A 22,359-nucleotide genomic window follows, 5' to 3' on the forward strand; every position below is an offset into this window, starting at 1 on the left:
TAATATAAGTATATACTTCTATATGTTAGTGGGCAGTAGATTATCTGTCATACCTCCTCTCTCCTTTTTTCATCATTCTCTCATTTCTATAAGCCTCCTCATTTACATCACTCTTTCTTTTTGTCTCTTTGTGTCTTTTTTGTCCTAAAGCTGAGCTCTGGTTGATAGTCTTTTCAGTGTTTGTTTAACATTTGATATATTAAAACAGCAGTCAAATATGAAATGTTTAGTTTGGCTACTTGCATCTCGCACCGTTTACTGTAGCGTGTTACTCGCACAGCAGCTTCTGCGTATAAAGCCTGCATACTTTAATTTGATTGGTTATCTCAAATATTTTGACATTGATGAGCGGTGACGGACCGCAGGCAGGGCAGCTCAGTCAAGAAGATATCCCTGCAGCACTAAAGTAGTGTTAATACTCTATTAGGCAATTATTTCGCAACATTTATTACATTTAACGCATATTAACACTTTGTTGCCCTTGACTGTTCTAGTTGCTTCTATTGCTCTCATTTGTAAGTCACTTTGGATAAAAGTGTCAACTAAATGACTAATGTATTATGTACACCTCGTAAAAATACAGAGGTCCAGACCTCATAACGTTAGCTGGCTACGGCCATCGTGTAGGCAGCCTAGCTTACCTCAACACTTCAGTTTACATGGTCGGAGCTATTTAATCTACGCTCGCGGTTTAATCAGGTAACGCCGTTTCTTCACCTGGCTTTTAATGCTTGTTCCCAATCCCATGCATTTGCAGCACTCGAGTAAATAACAGCGCTTAATATGTGGGGGTGTGGTGGGGTTTGGCGAGCGGCGCTCCAGGAAAAGTTTAGGTTCTCCCGATCGACTGTCAATCATTTCCTCGGCCAATCACGGGCCCCCTCTGTGCTCGGGCCCTGGGGATTCAGCCTCAGCTAGCCCTTATGTTAATCCAGCCCTGTACATATATACATCCGAGTCCTGATCGGGAGGTAACGTCCGATTCCGATCGAGTCTCAAACCATGTGATCTGGTCGGGACATCCCTACTGAAAAATGTAGGGGCCCATCATACACCCGGCGCAATGAGACGGCAGGTGCAGCGCAAGTGTGTTCTGCTAGTTTCAGCTCGATTTCCAAGAGCATTGTTGGAGCGTTGCTATTTTAAGGAATTGAAAACCATTGCACCATTGACCAAATCCTGCCATGTAAATAGCGAATCCGCCATGGTGCGAGCAAAACTGGCTTTCAATGCGAATGGGGACCATGAGCCAGGAGTGTCCAAACCAATTCTCACTGAAAGCTAATTTTTTGAGATATCAACCTCAAATTTGGAACACGAGATGTTTAGATTCATGGCTTTGATTTTCTCACAGTTTTAGAGTAAGAAATGTTTTAGAAAATACACCAATCATGCATAACATTATGACCACCTTCCTAATATTGTGTTGGTCCCCCTGACCCGTCGAGGCATGGACTCCTCTAGACCCCTGAAGGTGTGCTGTGGTATCTGGCACCAAGTTGTTAGCCGCAGATCCTTTAAATCCTGTAAGTTGTGAGGCGGGGCCTCCATGGATCGGACTTGTTTGTTCAGCTCATCCCACAGATGCTCGATTGGATTGCGATCTGGGGAATTTGGAGGCCGAGTCAACGCCTCAAACTCGTTGTTGTGCTCCTCAAACCATTCCTGAAGCATTTGTGCTTTGTGGCAGCGCATTATCTGCTGAAAGAGCCACAGCCACCAGGAAATACCGTTTCCATGAAAGGCTGGACATGGTCTCAGCAATGCTTAGGTAGGTGGTGCGTGTCAAAGGAACATCCACATGGATGGAGGACCCAAGGTTTCCCAGCAGAACATTGCCCAAAGCATCAATGCCTCCGCCGCCACGCCTTCTTCCCATAGTGCACCTGGTGCCATGTGTTCCCCAGGTAAGCCACGCCTTCTTCCCATAGTGCACCTGGTGCCATGTGTTCCCCAGGTAAGCCACGCCTTCTTCCCATAGTGCACCTGGTGCCATGTGTTCCCCAGGTAAGCCACGCACACACCCCCGGCCATCCACGTGATGTAGAAGAACACGTGATCATCAGACCAGGCCACCTTCTTCCATTGCTCCGTGGTCCAGTTCTGATGCTCACGGGCCACTGTTGGTGCTTCGGGCAGTGGACAGGGGTCAGCATGGGCACCATGACTGGTCCATACTCCACAAACTGAGATGCTCTGTGTATTCTGACACCTTTCTATCAGAACCAGCATTAACTTCTGGAGCAGTTTGAGCTCCAGTAGCTTGTCTGTTTGATCGGACCACACGGGCATCAATGAGCCTTGGCTGCCCATGACCCTGTGGCCGGTTCTCCACTGGTCCTTCATGACCCTGTGGCCGGTTCTCCACTGGTCCTCCATGACCCTGTGGCCGGTTCTCCACTGGTCCTCCATGACCCTGTGGCCGGTTCTCCACTGGTCCTCCATGACCCTGTGGCCGGTTCTCCACTGGTCCTCCATGACCCTGTGGCCGGTTCTCTACTGGTCCTCCATGACCCTGTGGCCGGTTCTCCACTGGTCCTCCATGACCCTGTGGCCGGTTCTCCACTGGTCCTTCATGACCCTGTGGCCAGTTCTCCACTGGTCCTCCATGACCCTGTGGCCGGTTCTCCGCTGGTCCTTCATGACCCTGTGGCCGGTTCTCCACTGGTCCTTCATGACCCTGTGGCCGGTTCTCCACTGGTCCTCCATGACCCTGTGTCCGGTTCTCCACTGGTCCTTCATGACCCTGTGGCCGGTTCTCCACTGGTCCTTCATGACCCTGTGGCCGGTTCGCTACTGGTCCTCCATGACCCTGTGGCCGGTTCTCCACTGGTCCTCCATGACCCTGTGGCCGGTTCTCCACTGGTCCTCCATGACCCTGTGGCCGGTTCTCCACTGGTCCTCCATGACCCTGTGTCCGGTTCTCCACTGGTCCTTCATGACCCTGTGGCCGGTTCTCCACTGGTCCTTCATGACCCTGTGGCCGGTTCGCTACTGGTCCTCCATGACCCTGTGGCCGGTTCTCCACTGGTCCTCCATGACCCTGTGGCCGGTTCTCCACTGGTCCTTCATGACCCTGTGGCCGGTTCTCCACTGGTCCTCCATGACCCTGTGGCCGGTTCTCCACTGGTCCTTCATGACCCTGTGGCCGGTTCTCCACTGGTCCTTCATGACCCTGTGGCCGGTTCTCCACTGGTCCTCCACTTCTGATAGAGACTGACCACTGCAGACCGGGAACACCCCACACGAGCTGCGGTTTTGGAGATGCTCTGACCCAGTCCTCTAGCCGTCACAATCTGGCCCTTGTCAAACTCGCTCAAATCCTTACGCTTGCCCATTTTTCCTGCTTCTAACACATCAACTCTGAGGACAAAATGTTCACTTGCTGCCTAATATTTCCCAACCACTAACAGAGATCATCAGTGTTACTCACTTCACTTGTTATGCCTGATCGGTGTATATTTTTCATATAAAATTAAAACACTTTTTCATAATAATAAACTTTTTTCACTTCAGCAATAATCTATCATGTGTCTTTTTTAAAAAGAGACCCAATTCAACTTCAGTCTGTTGCTCCAAAGCACTCAAGATTTTAATTTACAGTTTAAGTTGGAAATTGCATTTTTAGGTTAATTCCATAAATATAATTTAGTACAATAAAATCTCCTAAAAACACCAAATATGAAATAAAAACATTATCGAAACTAAAATATAGTACATTCATTTCATTGAATTAAACATTGAAAAATGTCACGCAAGCAGCACCAGAGGGTTAAATAAAGCTTCTCAGATTGGAAAGAGATTTGTTTTTGTAGAAAAGCACGAAAGACGTTTTTCAGAATTCCAAACCAAAATATAACATTGTGAAAAGCTGTGTTTGCTGGGCTAAGCCTGCACCAAATTAGCAAGCACAATTTCATGTTAAAGCTGATTAATTGCGCACTTTTACCATAATGATGACTCTGCGGTCCCTGCTGAAGTTTTTAATGCATTTATTTTCTTGGCGCTTGGTAACTCTGTCACATGTCAGTTTCAGGAAGGAGTGTTTTTGTTCAGTTTTACCTGAATGCAACTGCCTGGATCTTTCTTAATCCAGCCAGCTGGACAGGTGAGCGGCTGCGTTGTTGGCGGCACTCGTGTTGTAGTAACACCCTCTGCCATTTTTTTACAGATGAACTTCTGTTTACTGTTACAGTCCAGAACATCCCATAATCCTGCTGAAGTTCCTGTTAACGTGGCCACACAACCTTGGTGCCTTTCTAGGAGGTGAACATACAGGAGAACACATTCAGGCAGATTCAGGCGTGACACAGTGTAAGCATGATATTTACATTTCATAAGAACTGTGATTATGTATCAACATACCTGGCATGCCTACATTAAAGTGTGTGAACTTGACTTTATCCCCGTTACTCCACTGGAAGAGCTCCAGGCGCTCTGTGTTACTCAGGCCGATCCAGAAATACTTCTCAGGCCTGAGACCGACCAGGCTAATGAGAAAAGCGCTCTCATACCTAATTGAAGACAAAACGTTAAAATAATGGGATGTATGTGTGTAATTAAATATTATAAAGAAACATTATTATGCCACATGGACAGAGCAGATCTCAAAGTGAAGTCTGGGTCATATTTCACTCAATCAAAGGTGGGAAAAAAGTCATATTTTTTATAAAGAAACTGTATACACTATATAGCCAAAGGTTTTGGGACGCCTACCTTCACATGCACATGAGCTTTAATGCCATTCGATTCTTAATCCGTAGGGTTTAATATGGAGTTGCAGCTCTAACAGCTTCAGCTCTTCTGGGAAGGATTTCCTCAAGGTTTAGGAGTGTGTTTATGGGGATTCTTCATTAGTGATGTTGGACGAGAAGGCCTGGCTCTCAGTCTCCGCTCTAATTCATCCCAAAGCTGTTCTATCGGGTTGAGGTCAGGACTCCAGTTCCTCCACCAAACTCCTCATCCATGTCTTTATGGAGACGCTTTGTGCACTGGAGCAGTCATGCTTGGACAGGAAGGGGCCGTCCCCAAACTGATCCCACAAAGTTGGGAGCATGAATTTGTCCAAAATGTCTGCGCTTTACCCCACTGCATCCCACGCTTTGCATTGCACTTGGTGCTGTAAGGCTTGGATGAGCTGCTCGGCCATGGAAACCCATTCCATGAAGCTCTACACACTGTTCTTGAGCTCATCTGAAGGCCACAGAAGTTTGGAGGTCTGGAATTCTTGACTCTTCAGAAAGTTGGCCACTTCTGTGACCCTCAGCATGCGCTTACCCCGCTCTGTGACCCTCAGCATGTGCTGATCCCGCTCTGTGACCCTCAGCATGCGCTGACCCCGCTCTGTGACCCTCAGCATGCGCTGATCCCGCTCTGTGACCCTCAGCATGCGCTGACCCCGCTCTGTGACCCTCAGCATGTGCTGACCCTGCTCTGTGACCCTCAGCATGAACTGATCCCGCTCTGTGACCCTCAGCATGCGCTGACCCCGCTCTGTGACCCTCAGCATGCGCTGATCCCGCTCTGTGACCCTCAGCATGCGCTGACCCCGCTCTGTGACCCTCAGCATGCGCTGACCCCGCTCTGTGACCCTCAGCATGCGCTGATCCCGCTCTGTGACCCTCAGCATGCGCTGATCCCGCTCTGTGACCCTCAGCATGCGCTGACCCCGCTCTGTGACCCTCAGCATGTGCTGACCCTGCTCTGTGACCCTCAGCATGCGCTGATCCCGCTCTGTGACCCTCAGCATGCGCTGACCCCGCTCTGTGACCCTCAGCATGCGCTGATCCCGCTCTGTGACCCTCAGCATGCGCTGACCCCGCTCTGTGACCCTCAGCATGCGCTGACCCCGCTCTGTGACCCTCAGCATGTGCTGACCCCGCTCTGTGACCCTCAGCATGCGCTGACCCCGCTCTGTTACCCTCAGCATGTGCTGACCCCGCTCTGTGACCCTCAGCATGCGCTGACCCCGCTCTATGACCCTCAGCATGTGCTGACCCCGCTCTGTGACCCTCAGCATGCGCTGACCCCGCTCTGTGACCCTCAGCATGTGCTGACCCCGCTCTGTGACCCTCAGCATGCGCTGACCCCGCTCTGTGACCCTCAGCATGAGCTGACCCCGCTCTGTGACCCTCAGCATGCGCTGACCCCGCTCTGTGACCCTCAGCATGCGCTGACCCTGCTCTGTGACCCTCAGCATGCGCTGACCCCGCTCTGTGACCCTCAGCATGCGCTGACCCCGCTCTGTGACCCTCAGCATGCGCTGACCCCGCTCTGTGACCCTCAGCATGCGCTGACCCCGCTCTGTGACCCTCAGCATGCGCTGATCCCGCTCTGTGACCCTCAGCATGCGCTGACCCCGCTCTGTGATTTTTCGTGGCTGAGTTGCTGTTGTGCTTCCACTTTGTTATAATCCCACTAACAGTTGAGCGTGGAATATTTAGTAGTGAGGAAATTTCACAAAAGGACTTGGCAATATAGTGTATATTCAAATGTGTATACATATGAGCAAATATATATCTCAATTAAGTAATTCGGGCAGTAAGTGGGCAGAGCTAACAAACTCTTTTGGCATGTTTTGCCTGTTTTTACGCCCTGATTGGTGGAATTTTCTGAATAGCATTATGGGTAATGTAGTTTTTCACCATGAATTCTGCTGTTAAACAATTATTTAAACCTGTAGTTCCGTTAGAGCCTTTATGATCACCATCACATCTGCATTACCTGTTCTCAACATCCACCAGACGAGCTCCGGTCTTCTCACACTGCAGTTTGGCCTCATTAAACGTCTTGCTCTCCATGGCAATATTATAACAGTGAGATCCATACCGAACCCATCCCTATGGGAACCAGACACACACAACTTCATCACACGTCTCATACCATTAGAACAGAGAAACAGACTTTTTTTATCAGCTTTAAATCTCTTGATTGTTCTGACACAGTTTAATTGTCATATTTTATTACCATTTTCTAAACTATTGCGAATAAACTGTGATAATGTGAGAAAATGGTGAAGGTTTGACTGTACATTGACAAAGAAATACTTCATATCAGTAACGACTCAACACACAACTACAAAAATCTTTTGACAATGTTACCCTAACCCTAACCCATAACAATCAAAACATAGAAAATGTATGTAAACTCAACATGACTTATCAAAAGCAATTTTGTTAACATTAGCTCCCGTTCGCAGGGAACGGCCTCAAGTGCTACGGGGAACGCCTCAGCATGACTGATGACTGAAGCACCTGCACAATCACAGCAATCCTACATGGCTGAACCTGTTCAGTCCCCCTGCTTTCTATCTCTCTTCAGGGGAAGCATCAACACTATGAGCTCCATCCCTGCCATCCAGACCATCCAGACCACTGAAAATAACGTTGCATCTGAATGACAGGGCATATGTGACAGTAGGTCATGCTGGGCAGGTCAGGCTTTCCCCTGATGCGGTTGCTGAGCCGCGCCGCACAACAGATTTAGCTCTCCGGGCAACCAAACAGGCCGCAGCTAGAGTTGGGAGATCAATGGCAACAATGGTGGCCACGGAGAGACATCTGTGGGTGAACTTGGCGAGCATCGGGGAGAAAGAAAAGGCTTTTCTCCTGGATGCCCCGGTTTCTCCCTCTGAACTTTTTGGTACCTCCATCAAGGCAGTGGTGGGAAAGTTCAGAGAGGCGAGGGCGCGCTCGCATTTACAACCCCAAATCAGAAAAAGTTGAGACAGTATGGAAAACGCAAAAAAAAAAAAAAAGAAGTGATTTCTAAATTTACTTTGACTTGTATTTCATTGCAGACAATATGAACACAAAATATTTCATGTTTTTTCTGGTCAACTTCATGTCATTTGTAAATATGCATCCTTTCCTGTCATTCAGACCTGCAACACATTTAAAAAAAAGTTGGGACAGGAGCAATTTAGGGCTAGTAATGAGGTAAAATGGTTAAATAATGATGTGATTTGAAACAGGTGATGTCAACAGGTGATTGTAATTATGATTTGGTACAAAAGCAGCATCCAAGAAAGGTCTAATCCTTTAGGAGCAAAGATGGGCCGAGGATCGCCAGTTTGCCAACAAATACGTGAGAAAATTATTGAAATGTTTAAAAACAATGTTCCTCAAAGAAAGATAGGAAGAGATTTGGATATTTCACATTCAACAGTGCATAACATAATTCAAAGATTTAAGGAATCTGGAGGAATTTCAGTGCGTAAAGGACAAGGCCAAGCCTAAGCTGAACAACCGTGACCTCCGATCCCTCAGGCGGCACTGCATCAAGAATCGTCATTCATCTAGAAGCCATATCACCACATGGGCTCAGGACTACTTTGGCAAACCTTTGTCATGTACCACAATACGTAGTTACATCCACAAATGCCAGTTAAAACTGTACTGTACCAAAAGGAAGCCCTATGTTAACAGTGTCCAGAAGCGCCGTCGACTTCTCTGGGCTCGGAGGCATCTGGGATGGACCATCACACAGTGGAAACGTGTACTGTGCTCAGATGAAGCAGTATTTCAGGTGTTTTTTGGGAGGAATGGACGCCGTGTGCTCCGGACCAAAGAAGAAAAGGATCATCCAGACTGTTACCAGCAACAAGTCCAGAAGCCAGGGTCTGTCATGGTATGGGGTTGTGTCAGTGCCCTTGGCAAAGGTAACTTGCACTTCTGTGAAGGCTCCATTAATGCTGAAAAGTACATCGAGATTTTGGAGCATAATATGCTGCCTTCAAGAAGACATCTTTTCCAGGGACGTCCATGCATATTTCAACAAGACAATGCAAAAGCACATTCTGCACACATTCTGCAGTCCTGGCTGTGGAGGAAGAGGGTTCGGGTACTTGACTGGCCTGCCTCAGTCCCGACCTGTCTCCAATAGAGAATGTGGACAACGAAGACCCCGAACTGTTGCCCACCTTAAGACTTGTTTGCAGGAAGAATGGGACAAAATTACACCTGAAACACTTCATCACTTGGTGTCTTCAGTCCCTAAACTTCTTTTAAGTGTTGTGAAAAGGAATGGCAACATTACAAAGTGGTAAATGCTTTACTGTCCCAGCTTTTTTTGAAATGTGTTGCAGGTCTGAATGACAGGAAAGGATGCATATTTACAAATGACATGAAGTTGACAAGACAAAACATGAAATATTTTGTGTTCATATTGTCTGCAATGAAATACAAGTCAAAGTAAATTTAGAAATCACTTCTTTTTTTTTTATTTGCGTTTTCCATACTGTCCCAACTTTTTCTGATTTGGGGTTGTAAGATCTTTATACCATGCCGGTCCGAGTCTGCACCCAGACAGGCAGGGGGTCCTGGCCCTTCTCGATTCAAGGGTTGTAGGCCGGGCCAGAGAAAGAGCGTCGCCGCTCAAGCACCGCCTCTGGCGAGGAGCAGGTCACAGAGATGGCATGAAAGAGGCGGAAAAAGCAGGACCTTAGAGAAGTGATAGAGTACAGACATGACCAGCGGTCTGGGTCTGGTAGAGGCAGAAAACATCACCTCCCTCTCTGAGGGTTATTACAACTACCTTCTTTTTCTGCTTCCCCCCTATTTGTTTTTAAGCATCAAAGATATATAATAAACAGGTTGTTGGCTGGGCGGTTATCAGTGTTTATCCTCCCTGTTAATAGTCCCTCTTTAGGTCCCTCTTGAAAGTGGCAGGCCAGGGTCCTTGAGCCTGGGCCATACTCCCTTAACCCTCTGGTCCTCTTTGGTCATTCTTGACCGGAAAATTTTCTGTTTTGAAATAAAAAAAATCACTGCTTGATCGGAATGATATGAAACGTGGTGACTTCTCTAGCATTAGGGATGTAAACACACAAAAAAATTGTGGTCATGATTCGAGCATGGTAATGGGTCGTAAAAAAAAAAGTCGGTTAATAAATGAGCGACCATAGGAAATGAATGTGAAATCGTCAAAAACACAAAAATTCACTGAATATTTGTGTGTACAATCTACAAATTGGCCACAATGCTGAAAAAGTACACAGCAGTGAAGGGGTGACACTCTAAAACATCAAGAGTGTGATATTGACACATCCACTTACACACACGGACACTTATACACACACACACACACACACACACACACACACACACACACACACACACACACACACACACACACACACACACACACACACACACACACACACACACACACACACACACACACACACACACACACACCTATGAAAAACTGAACCTATGAACCACATTTTGAATTTTTAGCTTAATCAGAATGATATGAAACTTGGTGACTTTTCTAACATTAGGTATGTTATCACAAAAAAAAATTGAGGGTATGATTCGAGCATGCTAATTGGTCGTAAAAAAAAAATACTCCCACTTGTGTTCTTCGGTCAAAAATTACCCCTATAGGAAATGAATGGGAAATCTGCAAAAACACAAATTCACAGAAAAAAAAATCTATATTTCTAACAACAACAAAAATATCTAAAACTTTATAATAAATAGTCTTTGAGATTTTTTAAATATATATTCAAATCCATCAAAAAAATAATAATTAAATGTGTTCAAAAGAGAACTTGTGAATGCTCAAGCCTCTCCAGAGAGACCTCTAGTGATCACACACATGGTTGCATGATTTCTTAAATAATTCCAACAGAGGGCGCTAATCTGCCTTAAAAAAATATATATTTTGAAGGCCTAGTCTCTATTTTAACCTGAAATACTGCAATAATATATTTTTTTTCTTAAAAAGTAAAAAAAAAAAAAGTGTATAATTTTCAATGGCAAAAATAGACCATAATTAGTGCATAAATATTTAAAAATACCATCAAATAATCTCAAAATACAAAATTAAAAGGAAAAAATATTATTGAAGAAAAATAAATTGCATTGGTTTTTACTGGGGTGGAGGAATTTAAATTTTTAGGTGTCCGGTCACTTATGACTGTGAAGACGACCAATGCAACCCCTAAAGGAAGAGCAGCAGAGGGTTAAAGGAGCCCGCCTTTAAGGTTAGGTTGAGGTTTCCAGGCCTTTGAGCTAGCGCCCTAGAATGAGTCCTTCCTTGTTGGAATTAGACTCTTCTTTGAAGCATGTAGCTTGGGCAAACTGGCCGAAGGGAGTAGTGTCACTGGTACCCGTGGGGGGAGTTAACCTTGGGAGCTTCCATGAAGTTAGCCTCTTGTGTCCAGCCTATGTTGACAGCTCATCCCCTCAGCATGGCGGCGTGGGTATTCTCGTTCCCCATAACGCAATGCGAGTTCCCTTCGAAAGGGAATGTCTCGGGTTACGACTGTCTTGCTTCAGGGCTGCCGGTGTAGTCCCTTCTGATGAAGAAGTGGATGGCATGTTCTCTGGGCGCCCCTTTTATACTTCTGGGTCGCACTACTATGACATCATGGCTGTCGCCGGCCAATAGGATTGCTGTGATATATGCTGAAAACACACAGCCCCGGGACGTTGGGCTTCGTGAGCTGCCGTTACAAGTCCGAGTCTGATCCCGAATGAACCAATAACAGCTTCTCCAGCCGGTGAGCGCGTGCTAAGGTGTGTAATCAATAGATATCAAATGATCTGTAACAATGCAATACTAACACATATAAACACATGTTTTACCGTTCCTGTCGGATCAAATATAGAAGGTACAGCATTGTGTTTTAACCTCAATATGTCTGCAAATCCAGTCTCGACCTGTGTCTTGTTTACAAGCGATTCTGCGGTGAAATGACGCGAACGAACCGCATGTTTATTGCTCGGTAGCACGACCCGTTTGACTCCACGAGTCAGTGGGCGGGGCTTGAGGCGGCGCTTCTGAATTCTATGACGTCAATGGTCGACATATTCTGAGATCTCTTGTTTTCTGGGCCTGGTGTCAATAAAAGCTTTTCTTTGACTAACAAGGAAGTTATCCGCTCCGAAACGTACAGGACATTCTTATAAAATCCGATGAACTTTTATATATCAAAGGCTCAAAGTTGATTTCTCAATTCATCACCCCTTTAACTAATGCTAACAAATACAGTTTTGGATTTAAACCTCTGATGCTGCTCGTCTGACGGTCAGAAATGAATTTTTTTTTTTCAGTAAAATTTTTTTTTTTATTATTATTAAAAATGCACAAAATACTATTTTTTTAATTGATATGTAATATTTTTTTTCCCCCCAAAACAAGCTTTACTCTAAAACTGTAGGAGTCACTACATTTTCAAGATTTAACCTCTTCCAATCATGTCCAGGATTTTTGTGTGATTGATCAATAATAATTAAACAGAACCAGAGGTTTAAAGAATGTATTAGTAAATGATGAAATTAATATGAACTAAGATTAATAAATACAGTAGAAGTATTTAGTTCATTTTGATTTAACAAATAAGACGTTATTGTAACGTGTTACCACAAAAGCAATAAATCACTAGACACAAGCAAGACTGAAGCACGTGCCCAAATAATGATAGATGGATGGACAGATGGATTCATTTATTATTTAAATATATCTGTTTATGAAAGTATCTCGACTCACAGCTTGGCATCCGGGACTGATGAGCTCCAGGGCTCCATCAGGTTTGCTGGTGGATTTCTTTTTGCAGATGTAGCCGAGCTCCGTCTCACACACATGATCTGCCCATCTGGCCTCCTGTTACAGAGACAAAAGACTAAATTAACTCAGTAATATCAAAATGTCATCGTTCTGTATGGTGTTTCACATGGATCCTCGGATCTGTTACAAAAGTAGCAGCAGGGTCAGGGTTCACGCGCTTTAAGACATTTAAACACATGCGTAAAAAGGTATTATTGTTGATTTAGTAAGACTGTAACCATCTAGAATAGATCATCGATGGAAAAGATCATTTACAGCCATTACAGGTAATTTACTAAGGAAATAGTGTTTTTTTAAAGCTTTTTAACAGTTAAAGCGCCACCTCTGGTCTGATCTCCACAAAAGTCTGGATGCTTGTTTAGAATCATATGTTACATGTGCTCACCTAATTTTGTGAATTTTTGAGTTTTCGTTTTGGAGATGTAGACTTTGGGGTATATTTGGCCACACCCATTTTCTAAGCGACCCTGTTATAGCTATCCAAAGGGCAATGTTCAACATTTTTACTGATAACTTTTTGACCAAGAGAGTCCGGAGAGTTGTACTGCAGTGGTTTTATTGAGGTTGAGCGAAACACCTAGGGCTACACTGAAAAAAAAACAACGTCATTTTTCTTTTGCAAGGTTTTGCATGCATATTTTTTAAAGTAGGGGAGAGCAGGGACGAAAGTACTATTTTTCAGAAAATCGTAATTTTAAAAGATAATGTTTTAGACCGAGATATATTTTTGCTGTGGCCAATAACTCACAAGTGTGGTCTATCAATAGCAGGTGGTATTTTGTACAAATGTAGAACGACTACAGTATAATTTCACTTTGAACATAAGCTGCACATTGTTACTTTTGACCCCATCAGGTGGGACGGAAGTAACACAACAATACAAGCTAGATTTTTTGGTGCTACTCTTGTTTTTATTAAACATACCTGACTATGACCTTGTTAATATGTAACTGCAAACATATTTTGTCCTTTATCTTTGCAAAAAAAAAAAAATTAAATTACGTTTTAATTTTATATGTTAAAGTTCATCAAATGTTTCAAATGTAATATGACAGTACAAACTTGAATTGTTTAGAATATTTTTTATTTGCAATGTCAATCTGTTTGATACGTTTTTTCTTCAACAGTATGAACAATATAAAAATTAAATTAAATGAAATGTGCATAATATGCATTATATATATATAATAGCGGGACAAAAGTAACAAGTGTTACTTTCGTCCCAACAGGAAGTCCTGACATTTAAACACGATTTACTTTTATACTGAAAAACTGTGAAAAGACAAACCTTCAGGGTGTGTAACAGCACTAAATAACCCGTAGATTGAACATTACTGTGACACATGAAACAAGAAACACAACTTGTAATTAGAAAAAAAGTACCGCTTCATTAATTTACTTGCCGTACTTGAAAACTGCATTTCGGACCTAACCGCGGGAAACGATGGCGGAATCACATGATATTTGGCAGATCCGTCATGGGTTGTGTGCTGAACGTGCTGTCATAGCTTGAAATGCAAATGTATTCAGGGCTCTGAGAAAATCGCGTTGTTACTTTCATCCCGTGTTACTTTCGCCCCGGTTCTCCCCTAAATGTAATTAAGTAAATGCTACTTAACTAAGTTAAGTCAAATTAACAAAGGAAATAAGTAATTTTATCTTAGCCAGTCAAAGGTAGAATTATTTCTCTTTGAGTAGAAAATGGACTCCAAATGTCACAAGATGCAAGTTACTAAATCTAACAACAAAAGCAATGATAAAACTGTATGAATACAGCTGGAAAAAAGCGAAAAATCAATTATTAATAATTCAAGCCCCAGTGCATGATGGGAACACCAGTATCAGAGAAGTTGAGTGGTTTTACTTAATTTTATAACGTTGATATATTTACACTTTAATTTCTACAAGCTTGAATTGAGTACTAATGTATAATTTACGTGGTTTTTTTTTAATCTTGCCTGAACTACATTTTTCATGTGGAAATTACATGTTTTTTCTGTAGTATTTCCTTCACCAAAGAATCCTTTTTATCCGCAAAGTTTTCCGAATCCTTTTTATCCGCTGATTTGATTGACAGCAGTAGTTCTTAAGGTTTTTCAGTATGAGGAGATCTAACAAATTATATGAATATTGTACGTGTGAAACGCAATATGATTACTGAGGTGTAAAACTTGTTAGCGCCACCTGGAGGCCGATTTCTTTCACAATTCTTACAGGGTCATTAGTCGAACATGCCCACCAAGTTTCATTCCAATCGGCCATCGTTAACCTTGTCTAATAGATGCTCAACTTCATTAGTCTTGATGGGCAATCATGGCATTCAGACTAACGGTTGGGTTGTTACAGCAATTTTAGTATTTTTTTCCCTCTTATAGCAACGCCAAGCGGTCAATCGCCATGTTTTTCACAGGACCAAAGATTTAGCCCATACACAGGTGTTTCGAGTCTGGGGAAAATGTCTCATTCCGTTCAAGAGTTAAAGCCATTTTAGTCAAAGTGGCCCACGCCCACATCAAACATTTTGCAGCCCGTTAGTGACTGTGAAAGGAAGTTTACATTTTTGTGAGATAAGTATTGATATCACAATCTAGAACTAAATCTAGAACTAGTTCGCACTTGAGTCTACGACAAACGGTTTAGGAATTATGAGCAGTTTTGCATTTTTGTTGTTGTAGTGCCCGATTGGCCGATTGGGGTGATATCATGTCAATCTCTCCTCAAATTGAGACCTACAATCTGGCTAAGTTTCAACTCTCTAGGCCTTACGGTTTGGGCTACACGATCCGTTTTTATGGTGTAACAATAATATTAAAAATCTTAACATGCTTGAACCCCTAAAAAAACACCCACCTTTCCTTTGATAAGAACACAATCCTCCATGCGATTGATGGTGTGTGAAGGTTCTCCAACTATCCACTTGGTGAAGGTGACATGAGTTCTGTCCGACCACTCAAACAGGTTCTGAGTCCTCTGATCATTGAGTCCAATCCACAGTTCATCAGTAGGCACTACAGAGCAAACACTCACAATGGTAAGGGAAATAAACAGGTCCGTTTAGCATCCAAAACATGTGTGACGGGTCTCCTACTCTTCCTGCTATGGCCAGCCAGTGGGTGTGGCTAGGAGGCATGTTGTTATCTTGTTTTATATATTTCTCTGTTTATGTTAATAAATACAAAAGACTTCACTAAGTCCTCCTTTCCTTTGTCACGGCTTTGAGCCCATAATGTCAAATGCGGGGGCTCGTCCGGGAGCTGAACCCGGGACCTTTCGCGCCCAAAGTAAACCCCTAGACCTTTATGTGTTTGTTGCTGAATGCACATTGAGATGGCTCATACTTACAGTACCCAATCTGTGATATAATGAAGCTGTGCTCCTCGATGTTGTGAACACTGGCTAGGTCTGCGCCTTCCTTGTGACACGCCGCTAGTGCGTCGCTCCACGTCTTCTTGCCGCGCTGCAGATGATAGCAGTGGCCGGCGTACGGCACCCACGTCGGAGAAGGACAGAAGCTGATCTGATCTTCACCTGCTAGAGAAAAAGAAAACTCTTCATTTAGTATAGTGTCGAGAGGGAGGTGCTTAGTGTTCTCAAAACGTATTTGGGCACTATACTTAAAATAGTCATCTATTGTAAAGAAAGCACAAGCCCACTTTTCAAGCTAAAATGCAAAAACACTCTCTGGTTGTCAAATATGTGGTGGAACGTGATTAAGTTGGCTTGAGAAACTGATATAGGCTTACAGTTCTTTCTATCTATCTATCTATCTATCTATCTATCTATCTATCTATCTATCTATCTATCTATCTATCTATCTATCTATCTATCTATCTATCTATCTATCTATCTATCTATCTATCTATCTATCTATCTATCTATCTATCTATCTATCTATCTATCTATCTATCTAACTACATTTTTCAACTAAATAGCCAAATAAATCTATAAGAGTCGGTTTTGGTGCTAAGACAAAAGCTGAGATACACACCTCAGCAATTGAACAATAAAAGTCACTAATCTTGAGAGAAAGATCTCACAGAAACTGTGTGACAACACCCTGACAAACATTTCTCCCCCCTCCCCATTTTGCCCTCTCCTTGTCCTGGTTTCAAGTCACCAAATGCAGATATACCAGTGATGATGTATCTTGTAAATCTATTGTTTTATCCCTTTCATGTTTGATGTCTTTTTAAAGGTCTCAGTGCTAATGGTAAAATGGTCTCAGTTTCACTGCAGTCACTGGTAGTATTAGAAAGATTGGAAAACTAATGAGAATTCAGCCCTCCTTTTGAGGAATTTCTTCAAAGATATCTGATCCACTCCCCCAAAACCAGGTGGGGGTGTTGCAAATATTTACAACCCTTTTGTTCTAGTTGGAGTATTTAAGGCTGGATAATCTAACTCTCGGGGGGAATATTCTGTAGTCAGAACCCCCCGTGCAAACTGCATGTAGATGTGCCAGACATGATGACTCTTTTAAATTATTTTCATATTGCTTTGCAATTGTGTTTTATGTTTTTACGCTGATCAGTTGTGTACCATGGATTCTTGTTTACTTATTTACTTTTCCTGTCGGGCCAAAATAAATGTTAATCTTGATTTATCTTGTATGATTCCGAAATCATTATTCTAGTATGGATCGATGTATACTCCTTTATTACCGCAAAATCTAGGGTTATGATAGATCACATCAATGACGCCACGACTGAAGCATGGAGCGCAGCGTGCGCGATATTCCGATTCCTGACTATCGCTGGGTTAGCACGTTGTAGTCCGTGAATATTACTAAAATTACACTTTTTGTTGAGTGAGCATGTGCAACCACTTAAAGGTAAAATATTCACTCTACACCCTCTGACTAATTACAGAAGTAATCATTTTGTGTCCGTGAGCGCGCGGTCCGGGCGCGTCATGTCTCTCTGCGATATTGGGTCTCTCGATGAACGAATATGAAAACTAGGAAGATACAAAGAAAATCAACTATCTAAATTAAATCATAAAGAATCGTAAAATCAGCTGATAAACTCTAAATGTAGCACACTTTATGGAGTCACTTAGAATTGGAGTCAGATAAAATTATTAATGGAGTCATATTTAAAATGAGATAAAAATATTGACGAGACAATATTGTCGTGGTGCCGTCTGATATTATATTCTTTACAAACAGCGACAACTTCTTTGCAGATAAGACACACCGGGCTTTGCATTCACAAAACCAGGTAGGATGAATGCATAACGTTAGTTGCCTTTCCATTCTTCTTTGTATGCCCTATTTTCGCTGTCGACTTTCCTCTTTAGACTCTTTGATAGTGCCCTATTCTCTCACCGGCTAGCTTAAATGTTAACATCACTCTGCACGCGGCGTAATCGCGTACCTCCAGCATGCAAACAATTAAAAAAAAAATGCAGTTTAGTGCGTGAGGATGCCAAGGAATAATTCTGAGTGTAAAAGTAGGCTTCGTCAAATAATAATTATAATAAGTTAAGCTCCATTGTTAATGGGCTTATTCAAATCCTCTTTTATTTTTTGAGTTACTTTTATCCATTCCGCATCACCTACATATGTGTGTTTTAGCAAGGCGGTCTGTGTTGCAAGTTGGTGTCATATGGTATGGTATAGGTGTGTATCATATGGTATGGTATAGGTGTGTATCATATGGTATGGTATAGGTGTGTATCATATGGTGTGGTATAGGTGTGTATCATATGGTATGGTAAAGGTGTGTATCATATGGTATGGTATAGGTGTGTATCATATGGTATGGTATAGGTGTGTATCATATGGTATGGTATAGGTGTGTATCATATGGTATGGTATAGGTGTGTATCATATGGTATGGTAAAGGTGTGTATCATATGGTGTGGTATAGGTGTGTATCATATGGTGTGGTATAGGTGTGTATCATATGGTATGGTATAGGTGTGTATCATATGGTATGGTATAGGTGTGTATCATATGGTATGGTATAGGTGTGTATCATATGGTGTGGTATAGGTGTGTATCATATGGTGTGGTATAGGTGTGTATCATATGGTATGGTATAGGTGTGTATCATATGGTATGGTATAGGTGTGTATCATATGGTATGGTATAGGTGTGTATCATATGGTGTGGTATAGGTGTGTATCATATGGTATGGTAAAGGTGTGTATCATATGGTGTGGTATAGGTGTGTATGGTACCTGGTGGAGGTGTGTATCATATGGTGTGGTGGAGGTGTGTATCATATGGTATGGTAGAGGTGTGTATCATATGGTGTGGTATAGGTGTGTATCATATGGTGTGGTATAGGTGTGTATCATATGGTATGGTATAGGTGTGTATCATATGGTATGGTATAGGTGTGTATCATATGGTATGGTATAGGTGTGTATCATATGGTGTGGTATAGGTGTGTATCATATGGTATGGTAAAGGTGTGTATCATATGGTGTGGTATAGGTGTGTATGGTACCTGGTGGAGGTGTGTATCATATGGTGTGGTGGAGGTGTGTATCATATGGTATGGTAGAGGTGTGTATCATATGGTGTGGTATAGGTGTGTATCATATGGTATGGTAAAGGTGTGTATCATATGGTGTGGTATAGGTGTGTATCATATGGTATGGTATAGGTGTGTATCATATGGTATGGTATAGGTGTGTATCATATGGTATGGTATAGGTGTGTATCATATGGTGTGGTATAGGTGTGTATCATATGGTATGGTAAAGGTGTGTATCATATGGTGTGGTATAGGTGTGTATGGTACCTGGTGGAGGTGTGTATCATATGGTGTGGTGGAGGTGTGTATCATATGGTATGGTAGAGGTGTGTATGGTACCTGGTATAGGTGTGTATCATATGGTGTGGTATAGGTGTGTATGGTACCTGGTATAGGTGTGTATCATATGGTATGGTATAGTTGTGTATCATATGGTGTGGTATAGGTGTGTATCATATGGTATGGTATAGGTGTGTATCATATGGTGTGGTATAGGTGTGTATCATATGGTGTGGTATAGGTGTGTATCATATGGTATGGTATAGGTGTGTATCATATGGTGTGGTATAGGTGTGTATCATATGGTGTGGTATAGGTGTGTATCATATGGTGTGGTATAGGTGTGTATCATATGGTGTGGTATAGGTGTGTATCATATGGTATGGTATAGGTGTGTATCATATGGTGTGGTATAGGTGTGTATCATATGGTATGGTATAGGTGTGTATCATATGGTGTGGTATAGGTGTGTATGGTACCTGGTGGAGGTGTGTATCATATGGTATGGTATAGGTGTGTATCATATGGTGTGGTATAGGTGTGTATCATATGGTATGGTATAGGTGTGTATCATATGGTGTGGTATAGGTGTGTATCATATGGTTTGGTATAGGTGTGTATGGTACCTGGTGGAGGTGTGTATCATATGGTGTGGTATAGGTGTGTATCATATGGTGTGGTATAGGTGTGTATCATACGGTGTGGTATATGTGTGTATCATATGGTGTGGTATATGTGTGTATCATATGGTGTGGTATAGGTGTGTATGGTACCTGGTGGAGGTCCTGGTGGAGGTGTGTATCATATGGTGTGGTATAGGTGTGTATCATATGGTGTGGTATATGTGTGTATCATATGGTGTGGTATAGGTGTGTATCATATGGTGTGGTATAGGTGTGTATCATATGGTGTGGTATATGTGTGTATCATATGGTGTGGTATAGGTGTGTATCATATGGTGTGGTATATGTGTGTATCATTGAAACAAGATGGCGCCGCCGTGCTCGGTCGCCGTTCAGGTCGCTCCGCTAAGACTTTGCTTTTATTTATTATTCTACTCTCTTTTACTCTCTATTTTTTCCATCGGATCATCTGCTTTGATCTGTTACGACAGCAAAACACTTCTGGAAATTGGTTACCGCTACACTGACCTGTTTCAGGACACTTTCTCCAATCTTCCATCTGATATTCGCCGGGACGCCGAGTTGAACAATGGCCACTCGAGTCGACGGCGAAGATTCAAAAAACACCGCGGGAAACGCGCTGGGATCCGCAACAGACTGAGAAAAAGAGCATTCAGTCCTCCTCTCCCGAGCATTTTGCTCGCAAATGTCCAATCCTTGGAGAATAAGATGGACGATCTTAGAGCCAGGATAAGTTTTCAACGGGACATGAGAGACTGCAACATCTATTGTCTGTCCGAAACATGACTCACGCCAGCGGTCCCGGATACAGCCGTGACGCCGTCCGAGAACTTCTCTGTTTTTCGGATGGACAGAACAGCCGAGGCCGGGAAATCTAAAGGCGGTGGAGTGTGTTTCATGATAAACAAGAAATGGTGCGATCCTAGGAACATCTCCATTCTTTCGCGATCCTGCTCGCCTCACTTGGAACATTTAACTCTCATGTGCCGGCCTTTCTACCTGCCGAGGGAGTTTTCCTCGGTCATCGCCACTGCCGTTTATATTCCACCACAGGCAGACACGGGGCTGGCTTTATCTGCCCTCCATGATGTGACCAGCGGCTTCATAAACAAACACCCCGACGCTGCTTTCATCGTCGCGGGTGATTTTAACAAAGCAAACCTAAAGAAAGTATTGCCAAACTTTCACCAGCATGTCTCCTGTCCCACACGAGGAGCAAACACACTGGATCATTGCTACTCTCCGTTTAAGAACGCCTACAAAGCTCGTTCACAGCTAGCTTTTGGCAAATCGGACCATGCCGCCATTTTCCTCACACCGGAATATAAACAAAGGCTCGTTCAAGAGCCCCCGGTGAGGAGGGAAGTCAAACGCTGGTCATCCCATTCAGAGATCACGCTACAGGCAGCTCTTGATGACGTCGACTGGGACATGTTCCGCGCGAGTTCTGAAGACGTCAGCGAGTTCACAGAAGTGGCGCTCTGCTTTATCAACACACTGACAGAGCAAGCCACACAAACAATAACTATAACGTCCTTCCCTAATCAGAAACCGTGGGTGGACAGTTCAATCCGCACTGCAGTTAACACGCGCACTATCGCGTACAATGCCGGTCTCCAAACGGGGGATATGAGGGAGTACAAAGCTTCATGTTACGCCCTCCGGCGCGCCGTTAAAGCCGCAAAACTCCGCTATAAAGACAGAGTGGAATCTCATTTCCAACTCAACGACACCCGGCGGATGTGGCAGGGACTGAGGACCATCTGTGCTTTTGGAACTAAATCCTCTGCAGAGGTGAGAGCTGATCCGTTGCTGGTGAACGAGTTAAACTCTTTCTACGCTCGCTTTGATGGTAATCGCGGCAGCGCGACTCCGGCGAGTGACGCGTCAGAGAGAGTCCCTCAGAGCAGCAACGGTCACGTGATCTCTGTCTCGGAGGACGAGGTTCGGAGGGCACTCAAACGTGTGGATGTCAGGAAAGCTGCTGGGCCGGATGGTATTTCAGGTCGTGTTCTGCGGTCCTGTGCTGATCAGCTCGCAGGGCTCTTTACATCCATATTTAACGAGTCCCTTGCTACATCTGTTGTCCCCACCTCCTTCAAACGATCCTCTATCATCCCTGTACCTAAGATCAGTAAACCCTCTTGCCTAAATGACTATCGTCCAGTGGCTCTCACATCTTTAGTCATGAAGGTCTTTGAGAGACTCATTAAAAACAACATTTGCTCCTCCATTCCTGACACTTTGGACCCTCTTCAGTTTGCCTATCGTCCCAATAGATCGACTGAAGATGCCATCTCTCACGTCCTTCACTCCTGCCTCACTCACATCGACAGCAAAAGTGGGAACTATGTCAGGCTGCTATTTATTGACTA

General features: G+C 43.5%; 1 protein-coding gene across 1 annotated transcript in view; it reads right to left on the reverse strand.

The window, feature by feature from the left end:
* The window catches only part of LOC307139501 (macrophage mannose receptor 1-like), a gene marked incomplete at its 5' end in the record, with an annotated part of 53,813 nt that overhangs the window by 19,711 nt on the left and 11,743 nt on the right, over positions 1-22,359 (reverse strand). Inside the window, 6 exons of the mRNA XM_079838500.1 lie at positions 4,063-4,259; positions 4,366-4,514; positions 6,724-6,839; positions 12,499-12,612; positions 15,427-15,584; positions 15,919-16,104. Of these exons, the coding sequence (XP_079694626.1) occupies positions 4,063-4,259; positions 4,366-4,514; positions 6,724-6,839; positions 12,499-12,612; positions 15,427-15,584; positions 15,919-16,104 (920 nt within the window). The remainder of the gene's footprint in view (positions 1-4,062; positions 4,260-4,365; positions 4,515-6,723; positions 6,840-12,498; positions 12,613-15,426; positions 15,585-15,918; positions 16,105-22,359) is intronic.

This window comes from Gobio gobio, assembly GCF_949357685.1.
Source record: "Gobio gobio genome assembly, chromosome: 2".
NCBI classification, from domain to species: Eukaryota; Metazoa; Chordata; class Actinopteri; order Cypriniformes; family Gobionidae; genus Gobio; species Gobio gobio.